Source organism: Bos javanicus, chromosome 2 (genome assembly GCF_032452875.1).
Source record: "Bos javanicus breed banteng chromosome 2, ARS-OSU_banteng_1.0, whole genome shotgun sequence".
NCBI classification, from domain to species: Eukaryota; Metazoa; Chordata; class Mammalia; order Artiodactyla; family Bovidae; genus Bos; species Bos javanicus.
Window position 1 is genome coordinate 90,842,292 of NC_083869.1, and position 12,281 is coordinate 90,854,572.

The 12,281-nt window shown below is 38.5% G+C and overlaps 1 protein-coding gene across 1 annotated transcript in view; it reads right to left on the minus strand.

The window, feature by feature from the left end:
- The window catches only part of SUMO1 (small ubiquitin like modifier 1), a 28,481-nt gene that overhangs the window by 12,103 nt on the left and 4,097 nt on the right, over nt 1-12,281 (minus strand). Inside the window, exon 2 of the mRNA XM_061381724.1 lies at nt 2,750-2,824. Within this exon, the coding sequence (XP_061237708.1) occupies nt 2,750-2,824 (75 nt within the window). The remainder of the gene's footprint in view (nt 1-2,749; nt 2,825-12,281) is intronic.

A 12,281-nucleotide genomic window follows, 5' to 3' on the forward strand; every position in this document is an offset into this window, starting at 1 on the left:
AAGGTAATCCATGGCATAGGAGAAACATACACAAGCATACCTACTTTACTACACTCCGCTTTTTTTTACTTGGCTATGCCAGATCTGTTGTGGTACACAGGATCTTCAGTTGCAGCATATGGGATCCACAGTTGCCTGACCAAGAAATGAACCTGTGCCCCTGCACTGGGAGCACAGAGTCCTAGCCATTGGACCACCAAGGAAGTCCCTGTGCTGTCTTTATTGAATTTTGCAGGTACTGCGTTTTTTACAAACTTTTTGAAAGTTTGTAACAAACTTGCATTCAGCAAGTCTACCCACACTATTTTTCCAATGGTGTTTGCTCATTTCAGGTCTCTGTGTCACAGTTTGGTAATCAGTAATTTGGTAATTCTCTCAGTAATTCAAATCCTACCCCAACAAAAAAAGCTCACGGAAGGCTCAGATGATGGTTAGTACTTTTCAGCAATAAAGTATTTTTTAATTAAGGTGTGTACATTGTTTTTTTTCCAGACATAACACTACTATACACTTAAACCACATTATCGAGTAAACGTAACTTTCCTATGCACTGGGAAACAAAAGATCAAGTGATTCACTTTACTGCAGCGGTCTGGAGCCAAATCCTCAGTATTTCTGAAGTATGCCTACAAACCAACAGAATAAAATTGAGAGTCCCGAAATAAATTCATATATATCTACAGTCAACTGATTTTGACAAAGATGCCAAGCAATTCAATGGGAAAAGAACAGAACTTTCAATTAGTGTTCTAGGAAAAACAGATAGCCATATGCAAAAGAAGTTAGACTCTCCTTCAAACCCATACTAAAAGCATGCAAAAAGTACTCAAAATGATCAAAAACTTAATGTAAGAGCTAAAACCATAAAAACTTTAAAAGAATCTATAGGTGTGAATTTCTGTGACCCTGATTGAGATAATAGTTTCTTATATATGACACTAAAGTGAAAGTGAAGTCGCTTCGTCGTGTCTGACTCTTTGCGACCCCACGTACTGTAGCCTACCAGGCTCCTCTGTCCCCGGGATTTTCCAGGCAATAGTACTGGAGTGGATTGCCATTTCCTTCTCCAGGGGATCTTCCCAACCCAGGGATCGAACCCAGGTCGCCCGCATTGTAGACTGACGCTTAACCGTCTGAGCCACCAGGGAAGTCCCATATATGACACTAAAATCACAGCAAAAAAAGAAAAAAATAGGGATTTCCTTGGTGGTCCAGTGGTTAACAACCTGCCTGCCAATGCAGGAGACACAGGTTTGATCTCTGGTCTGGGAGATACCACATGCCAAGGAGCAACCAAGCCCGTGTGCCACAACTATTGAGCCTGTGCTCTATAGAGCCAGGGAACTACTGAGCCCGAGTGCCCAGAGCCCATGCTCCACAACAAGAGAAGCCGCTGCAATGAGAAGCCCATGCACCACATAGAGAGGTCCCCACTCACTGCAACTAGAGACAGCCCGTGCAAAGAACAAAGACCCAGCACAGCCAAGAAGTTTCTAAAAAGATACATTCAATTCACTGAAATCAAAAACTGTTTGTGCAAAGGACACAACCCAGAAAGTGAAAAGACAACCCAAAGATGGGAGAAAACATCTGCAAACCATCTAACTGATAAGGATCTAATAACCAAAATACATGTGAAAAGTTATTACAACTCAAAAATAAAGACAAATAATCCAATCTAAAAATGGACAAAAGATCTGAATAGACACATTTCTCCAAAGATGTGCAAATGGCCAATAAGAACAGGAAAAGATATCCATCATTAACCATCAGGGAAATACAAATCAAAAACACAATGAGATACCACTTCACACTCACTAGGATGACTATATATATTTAAAACAAAAAAAAGAACAACAAATACTGGGTGAAATGTAAAATAACAAACCTTCATTTATTGTCAGTAAGAATAATGTATAAAATGGTGCAGCCACTGCTAAAAGCTGTTTGAAGGCTCCTAAACAAAGTTACTACTATACTAGACCCAACAATTGCACTCCTACATATATAGAGAATTGAAAACATATCCACACAAAAATTATAATGAATAGTCCAAGCAATATCATCATACTGGCCCAAAACTAAAAGATTGGTATAATAATACCCCATGTTTCAGAGAATGTGGGAAAATGTACTCTCACACTTCCATGGTGAGAGTGCACCAGTTCTTCTGTCCCTTAAAAAAACAACTATGAAAATTCATTCCTCCACTAATTTCCAGCTAACCTTTATTATCTATTAGCACCTCAAACGGAGAAGGAAATGGCAACCCACACCAGTGTTCTTGCCTGGAGAAGCCCAGGGACAGGGGAGCCTGGTGGGCTACCGTCTATGGGGTCGCACAGAGTCGGACACGACTGAAGCGACTTAGCAGCAGCATCTCAAAAAGGGTCAATAAGATAAAGATCAGAGTCTGGAGAAATCAGGTGCCAACAGAGAGAAAGGGATCAGGAAAAGGCCTGAGAGGCTCTTTTGTGTAAGGCCTCTAGTGTTATCACTTAATAGTAGTCACTGTATTTGCCACTGAAGCATGCTAAACAAGAAAAAGTTCTACTAGAAGAAATTAAAGTGATAAGTTGCCTAGTGGAACAATTTAAAAATACAGTATCACCCTCTCCTACCTCTAACAGATGCACATACAGTAAATGAAACTCCACTTTTTAATAACTTGCCTTAGTTGAATCATTTTTTCTGTTTCAGAAATCATTCACACATTCCAGAGTCAAAGGAGAAAAATAATGAAACTCACCTGTCCAATGACTTTGAGTTTAATATACTCTCCTTCCTTCTTATCCCCCAAGTCCTCGGTTGAAGGTTTTGCTTCCTGAAAGTACATATAAATATAAAAGTTTCTATGTGCTATTTTAATTACTTATCCATTACTTTGACTTAGGGTACAAAATTTGCAACTAAAAATACAGCAAGCATTTATTTTCTCTGCCAGTCAATCAAGCAAAAAAGGTTCTAAGTCAATTACTCTCTCAAACAACAGTTTACTAAAAATCATGAAAGAAGTCTCTTTTATTATAATCCTACAGTAAAGGTTCTAAAACTTCACCATGCATCAGAATCACTGGAAGGACTTGTTAAAAAGGCGGCTGGGTCTCACACCCAGCTTTTTATTCGGTAGGTCTCGGGTAGGTCTGTAATATGCACTTCTGACTAATTACCAGCCAATACTAATGCTTCTAGGCAAAGGAACAACCTGGAAACCATTATCTTACAGTCAACTACTACCAGTCAGAGGAAGCTCATCTTCCAGGAATCCTTGACCAAACATTTTGAATCCAAGGTTATTTTCTTACAACCTAGTGGGAAAAATTAACTACTCCAATTACAAAACTGTACTAAGAAATATAAATTAATCATATTAACATAAGCAAAGTCTTTTTAGGAAGGAAAATCAAACAGCAAAGTATTGGCTTAATGTACTCAAGTCAAAACAAATCATTTTATATCAGTTATTATTTTAGACTATCTGAAGCAGTATATCCAATTTCAAAAGATTAGGCTTGGGTGAAAAAAAATTAGAATTAAACTGGAACAAGAAAAAAGCCCAAGCAGGGTAAGTAATAATAGTAAAGAGCAAACAAAATTGGAAGACAGAAGGAAAGAGTATAACCCTCTTACAAATTATACCATAAGAAAATGAAGTTAGAATAAACTAGTTAAACAACTTTGCCATGAAGTATTAAGAAAGGTAAGCCATTTTTAGTAAAAGGGTAGCTTGGTAAATTTCACTCAATGGTGTGATAAAAGTAGCTTTCCCATGCACTTTACTTAGTTTGGCAACCATATTATTCACTTATTTAAATATATACTTCTTTATTATTCATAGTAATTTCAAGCTGTTAATCTACTCTTGGTAAGAACGGTTGTTGTTTAGCTGCTAAGTCATGTCTGACTCTGCAAATTCATGGACTGTGGCCCTCCAGGTTCCTCTTCCCATGGGATTTTCCAGACAAGAATACTGGAGTGGGTTGCCATTTCCTTCTCCAGATCTTCTTCATCCAGAGATCGAACCCGAGTCTCCTGCATTGGCAGGTGGATTCTTTACCACTAAGCCCCAGGGAAGCCCTTTAGTAAGAATACAACCAACTTACTTAAGAATATATAATAAGAATTTTGTATACTTAAGAACATACAATCAGAATATTGTATATTCTTAACAATTTAATATACTTCTGTAATTCAGAAGTAACAGGTCCATTACCTGTTTATTTCATGCCAGTAACTGAAAACTAACAAACTCTTTAACATTCAAAATTTAACAAAATATATTAAACTAGAAGTAGCTTTTAAATTTAAGATACAGGCTAGAGTCCAGGGAAATGCTTAGATAACAGAACTGACTTCATTAGTATGAATTCTTGCCTGTTTATCATTCTGCAGTACTTTCAACATTTGCTGACTACTGCATTTTATGGCAGCTGGCAAAATTAACCTTCTTTAGTGAGACAGTATTTCACCTGAAAACTAGAAGACTGTCTTCAAACAGTCTCACAACCACATTTCTCTGAATTTATATTCAAAGTAAACAATTCCTTCTTCCTTTAAGTACTGAGAGAGGACAAGGACAATTTATTCCATGCAGTGAAAGGCAATAAAGAGCAAAGAAGCCCTGAGTCCTCTTTAACTGAGAGAAGGTGTGTTAAGAAGCTTTATCTGAGTTTCCACAAGGAAGAAAACATCCCCCTCCAAGAGGATCAGCAATACATCAGCACAATGGGACTGACTGTGCTCCAGTGTTTCCTAGACAGAGGATACTCAGAACAAAAGAGTTCTTCCCTCTTCTCCAATCCATCCTCCACACTGCTTCAGAACCCTTTCCAAAAGCACAGCTTCTCTGACTGGTTTGTTTTCGTGCACTCAGTCGTGTCCAACTCTTTACGACCCCCTTGGATTGTATGTAGCCCATCAGGCTCCTCTGTCCATGGGATTCTCCAGGTAAGAATACTGGAGTAGGTTGCCATTTCCTTCTCCAGGGGTTCTTCCCGATCCAGGAATCGAACCTGCGTCTCTTGTGTCTCCTATATTGCCAGGCAGGTTCTTTACCATTAGCGCCACCTGGGAAGCCCCTCTCTGACTGTATAACTGCCCCATCAGAAAGCATTAATAGCTCCCAGTACTTTAAGGCCTAGAAACAAAGTCCACAACATGGCATTCAGTTCCTCCAGTACCAACCTTAACTCCCATTTTTCTCTCACCACTTTCTTTACAACCCAAGGATTTGGTTAAATTGGACTTGTGCTATTCCCTGAACATGTCTATAAACTTCCTTCCATCTTCAGCTCTTTGCTGTCCTTGTTTCCTTTACCTGTAATACACATCCTCCCTTTACCATAACCTCTCTTGAAGTCATCTCACGGAAATCCATCATCTGAAGTCCAGTATGTAAAGAACTCTTCTGGGAACCACATCTCCCCTCAACTTTCCAACTGGGATTAATATTTTCCTTTAATGCTCCTATTGGCAGTGTATTCATATCCTTTAAAAGACATTTATTCTCTATTTAAAAACATTCTCCCTTTACTATCATCTCAAGTCGTACTCATACTTTTCTTCAGATTTCTTTTAAGTTCAGTTCAGTAGCTCAGTCGTGTCTGACCCCACGAACCCCATGAACCACAGCACACCAGGCCTCCCTGTCTGTTACCAACTCCCGGAGTCCACCCAAACCCATGTCCATTGAGTCGGTGATGCCATCCAACCATCTCATCCTCTGTCATCCCTTTCTCCTCCTGCCCTCAATCTTTCCCAGCATCAGGGTCTTTTCCAATGAGTCAGCTCTTCGCATCAGGTGGCCCAGAGTATTGGAGTTTCAGCTTCAACATCAGTCCCTCCTATGAACACCCAGGACTGATCTCCTTTAGGATGGACTGGTTGGATCTCCTTGCAGTCCAAGGGACTCTCAAGAGTCTTCTCCAACACCACAGTTCAAAAGCATCAATTCTTCGGTGCTCAGCTTTCTTTATAGTCCAAACCTCACATCCACATATGACTACTGGAAAAACCATAGCCTTGACTAGACGGACCTTTGTTGGCAAAGTAATGTCTCTGCTTTTTAATGTGCTGTCTAGGTTGGTCATAACTTTCCTTCCAAGGAGCAAGCATCTTTTAATTTCATGGCTGCAATCACCATATGCAGTGATTTTGGAGCCCAGAAAAATAAACTCAGCCACTGTTTCCACTGTTTCCCTATCGGCATTTGCTATTTCCACTTTTACTCTCAACTCACTGCCATCAGGTTTATACAATACCCCACCACTCCAATTGACACTTCTTTCACCAAGGTTACCAGTTCAACTTCTTACTGCTAAACCCAAAGGACAATCTAAAGTCTTATCTTTGAACAATAGACACTGATGACTCCTTCAAACTCTCTACCTTTGACCTCTAAGATTCTATGTCCCCTCATCTTGACCACTTCCTTAAATGCTGGTGCTCCTCTGGGTCCTAAGTCTTTAAGCTTCTTTTTCTTCATCTTCCTGGGTGACCTACAATTCCAACTCTCTCTCAGATACTAACCATTCTCAATAACCTGACCACTTTTCTGAGTTTCACTCAATTTATCTAAGAGCTTGAACACTTATCTCCATTCTGGATGTCTCCATGGGTAGCTCAACTTAAAACTGAGTGCATTACTTCTAGCTCCTCTTCCTGAAAACCAAAACCCAAAAAAGACTACAACTCCTCCTGGATTCCCAATTACAATAAATGTCTGACACACACTCAACTGCACACAACACAAATTTAGTAGTCATCATTGGCTATCTTCCTCTCCTAAATCTCATACTTAATAATTCACCATTCTGACAACTATATCTCTTAGTGATTCTCATTCTCTATCCCACTGCCTTATTTCAGGCAGTCACTGTTGCTCATTAGCAATACCACAATGGTATAACAGATGTCACAAGTCTAGCTCCCTCTAATTAATTCTTCCCAACTACAACCAGAGCCATTTCTCTAAAACGCAATCTGATCTGCCCAGAATCTTCAGGACTAAGTTCAAACTCCTTAGCTGACACATACTGGTCCTCCATGTGCTGGTCCCTGCCTAGCAAGCAAGCCTTATTCTCCTACGTCTTTTGCTAATAATATTCTTCGCTCCAGCCAAACTGAACTATCTACAACGCCTTAAACATGGCACTCTCTGCCTTATCTCCACTATCCCTGTACCTGTTACTCACCTCTGCTTAGTGTGCCCTTTCTTACCCTATTCCCCTTTTAAGAACACTTAAGCATCACTTCTACAAAATCATTTCCCTGATCACCCTCTTAAATGTTCTCACACTGCTTACTTTAATTTTATTATAACCACATGTCTGCATATCTGTGTTTCCCACAAGATTCAGTTCCTTATCGACATGCCTTATTCTTTGTATTTCTGGTCAAGTACAGTGTCTAGTATTTTAAGGATACTCAATATGCTTATTAAATTAACATTTTCTGTGACAGTTTTGTATGTCTTGACTTTCCTACAAGTTTACAAGGAGGAGGTCCACATTTTCACCAGGCAATTATTTAATGCTGGCTGAGTTAAGCTGACAGCACTATCATCTGTATTACACCACAAAATCTTACTAATGTTTCATACTTCTACCGTACACAACAGTCAATACAAACAAAATCCTTTCAGCATTCACTTCAATTTCACAAAACATGTGAACACTAGAATTTGAAATTTCCAAGAATACTGCCACTCTCCTTAGTCACTCCATTTTGACAATCTTTTCCCAACTCTGAAGCACAAGAGCAATGCCATCTGTACCCACTTCTTTAACAGCCTCACGCTTGCCCGATGCAGTCATCTAACTTTTCATGTGCCTTTTTCCTTCAACAAACTAGTCTGGAAAATGAGAAGATCTTGTACAGAAAAAGGCCAAAGTTTGTCTCTAGCAATCTCAGTGTCTTTTGTATGCCTTCTTTCCTTCTCTCCCCTGTTTAAAAAAAAAAAGAAGCTGCCAATACAGAATGGTATGGCACACTAGTCACAAAACACTGAAAGCATTCAGCACTAGACCCAGAACAGTAGGTCATGAGAGAAAAGAGAATCCCAGAGAGGGCTGGCTTATTAGGCTGGGAAGGTTACACAGCCCCAGAGCAGAAGAAACTGGTAATGTAAAGAAAAGTAAAGGAACGTACAAGATCAAAGGCAAGAACTGGAAATCTCTAAATTTTCAGGTCTGTGTCATCTAGAGATTGAATCATGGTAACTAGAATGGTAGAAAAGAATTTATCAGACACCAGGCGCTATCAACTCTTCTTACCAAGATATAAATGTAACAGCCTAGAAATAGAAGATGGCTGGATCTGAAAAGAAGAACAAAACAGGAAAGGACACAAAACACAACAATCCTCATTTACAAATGCACAGAATTCAAGAAAAGAATTTTATTGTGCCATTTCAAAGTCAAAAAAACAAAAATTTTGCTAAAAATCTCTATGACAATCCGTATGTTGACAGTTCAATCACAGGGAAAGAGCACCACACTTAACTACTCCCAGCCTGAAACTGACCCTTCCAGTTGTACAAGGATTGTTCATTCTTCTGAAAGAGGGGGGATTCTGGGGAAAACCAAAAATAAAGATCGCATTTACTCTTATTTGACGACATTAGAAAATTTTCTGGTTATGATAAAAGAAAAAAAGTCACATATTGAGTGACTTCCCTGGCAGTCCGGTGGTTAAGAATCCAAGCTCCCAATGCAGAGGGCACAGGTTTGATCACTATTCCAGAAACTAAGATCTCACATGGCAGGGCCAAAAAAATAAAGTAAATCTCTGTTAGAGATACATATTGAAATATCTGTGGATGAAATAATACAATGTCTGGGACTAGTTTCAAAATGATGTTATGAAGTGGTGTGGGGTCATGTAGATGAAATAAGATAGGTCAAGAGATGGGTATATGGGTATAATTATATATGCACTAAATTTGTCCATAATAAATCACTTAAAATACCTTCAAAGTTTCCAAAATTTCTGTAACTGTAGTTCTTACTATATGTCTGTTTTTTACTTCCTAATAAAGAAAGCTCAACAAAGGATTAAACTGGATGATTCTAATAATTATATCCATTGTTAAAAGATACAAAATCCCAAATTACAATAAAGTCATCTCCCTCAAACTTCAGTAGATTTACCACAATTCTAAAAGGACATACTCATATAGTTTCAGCTCGTGCTACCTATGTGCAAACTTAAGGAGACACTACCAGACATTTGGAATAAAACTGACCAGACTTAGCTCCATAACTTGGAGGTTTATGTCAACCTGTCAAGACACTGGGACTTCTGAAAATTTACATTCAACCCTACAATTGCAGTTTAACACCAGACAAACACAGACAACTTCTCAAGAACTAAAAATTATAACTGAAAATCCCACTGGTTGTATAACCCCTACTCTCTGCAGCCATACTGTGGACCTATGCAAAGCCTAGAACAAACTGGCTCCACTGTATCCAGAAGTACAGAATGCAAATGTAGAGAGGTATGGCAGACATTGTTAATTACCTATCCAATATCCATGTCCCCCTTCTTCCTAAATTTGCCGGCAGGGGGTGGGTGGGGGAAATTCTAAGCTTCTCTCATGGCCACGTGATGCGGTGCTGGCCATGGAAATATAAAGTGACAGACATACTTTTTCCTGGTATATACTTTTTGGCATACTTTTTCTCTTTTCTCCATTCCTTTCTCCTGCCTGGAACAAAGAAACAAAGTCATCTTGCCCAAAAGGAGACTATCTTTTCAGTGAAGACATCTGCTAAGGAGAAAGGAGTAAGAAGGCATAGTGGAACTGTCTGACCATCCCTGAACATCTTATGTCTGGACTTGTTTCATTAGAAAAACAAACTGCATACTTGTTTAACCTACTATATATCAGATTTTCTGTTATTTAGTCCAGAAGCAATCCAAATTGACATAGGAGGTGGTCTAAATAGGAAGCATTTGGCTTATGTTAAAAAAACAGCTTCTAGAAAACCACCTCAGTGTGTATCGAATTGCAGAAGAGATAAGTAAATTGTGGTATAGTCACACAATGGAATGCAACATAGTAATGAGATTTAACAACAAACTATACACAATAATACAGACAAATTTCCAAACAATGCTGAGCAAAAGAAGCCATACACAGAACCACATACTGTATGATTGCACTTAGGGGAGGAAATGGCAACCCACTCCATTATTCTTGCCTGTGAAATCCCACAGACAGAGAAGCCTGGTGGGCCACAGTCCATAGGGTCACAAACAGTTGGACATGACAGAGAAACACACACACACTCAGACACACGCACACAGTCAGGACAGTCATTCTTAATATGGGTGCGGGCTGCACAGATGTGATCAGTTTGTGAAAATTTAGCAAACTGTACATTTATGTACATTTTTTCATATATGTATTAATCTTCAGTAAAACCTTTCAAAATATCTGGCCTTAGCTATTGAGAACAATGGGTCTAGCAAATAGAACTCCACCCTAGCTTCCTTCAGGTCTTTTCCTTCAGATTCTCACTAGCTCAGTAAAGGCAATCAAATACAAAAAGAATGGTCAAAATATAAAAGAATAACAATTACAACACATCTTTAAATAAACTTAAATCATGTTGTAGGAATTTCAAAATAATTTAAACTGTAAGACTAAGTATTCAATAATAGGATCTGTGTGACCTTACCCACATGACTTTTCTAAAGTAGAGTATCAAGAGAATTAATTACCAAAAAGAACAAAACACAATTTCAATAAATTCAAAAATGAGATACCAAACATGACGCTGAGAAAATTATCTGTGGGGAATTCCCAGGCGGTCCAGTGGTTAGGACTTGACGCTTCCACTGTCCTGGGCCCAGGCTCAATCCCCTACTGCCTTACTCAGGGAACTGAGATCCTGCAAACCACTTGGGATTATTGTTATCCATAACAACCCCAATGTCCTGGAAGAAGCAAATGATTCAACTCTGGAGATAAAGTTACTAGTTCTATTGCTAATAGAAGTAAAGACCAAGAAGGTATGCAAACATCATAAAAGGAAAATTACTGCATGACAATCAACCCTTCGTCAATAACAAAACATAAAGGGAATTGAAAGAGGAAGAGGAAAATACCTGCTGCTTCACATTTTTGAGACAACCTTCCAGTTCTGGGGCTTAGAATGGTGCCTGGAACATACTGACATTCAATAAATGCTTGTTAAATGAATGACTCTTACCACTCACTCCTTTAAAAACTTTTACTAAGTATTCAGTCATTGCTGGCACTTCAGAAAAAAAGGGTGAGTAAAGCCTGATTTCTGACCCTGGAAAGCAAACAGTGTAATGGTGAAAGGTACTTAAATAATTGTAACACTATATATAAAAGCTATAATATATAATATTATTCTAATTGATATGGGGGGAGGCTAATGAGAATCAAGAGATATTTGACAACTGCTTTAGTTTTGAAATCTGAACTACTCCACTAACACTCGTAAGTACTCTAACCCTAATAATCATACTCAGTTTTAAAAATACTATTAAGTAATGTTCACATTTTATTTGAAATGTTTTATTATAATCAATGTTTGCAACATCTACTAGCAGCACTTCATGTATCTATCTGTCAGAGAGAAGACAGAATGTATCATTCCTCTCCTGGGGCATGGAATACTTTGTATCAGTTCAGTTCAGTCCAGTCCCACTCTTTGTGACCCCATGAATTGCAAGCAGGCCAGGCCTCCCTGTCCATCACCAACTCCAGGAGTTCACTCAAACTCACGTCCATCGAGTTGGTGATGCATATGTACCAGTAACTAAATGCTCAAGTCATAGCATCAGTGTAACATATTTATTCTACGAGGTAAGTAGTATACATAATTATGAACTTCAATATACACCTAGTTTATCATATTCTTCTGCCATCTCAGGCTAACAGGAAGATCAGCGAACACCAAAAACAGGGGGATATAAATAATGCTGCAGGGAATGATGCTATCCTAACAAAAGAAATACAACTAGTGTGGTAGATTAAAGATAACTGCAAATTCTCTGTTACTCTTCCCATTAAGAAATGGAATCTTGATGTCTTTTCCTTGGTGACTATAGTTAATAATACTGTATTGTATATTTGAAAGTTGCTGAGAATAGCTCTTAACACAAGAAAAATCTGTAACTGTGTGTGTTGATGGTTGTTAACTAGACCTATCCTGGGGATCATTTCACAATATATGCAAATAATTACATTGTATAATCTGAAACTAATATGTCAATTGTCTCTACAATGAAATAAATAAATG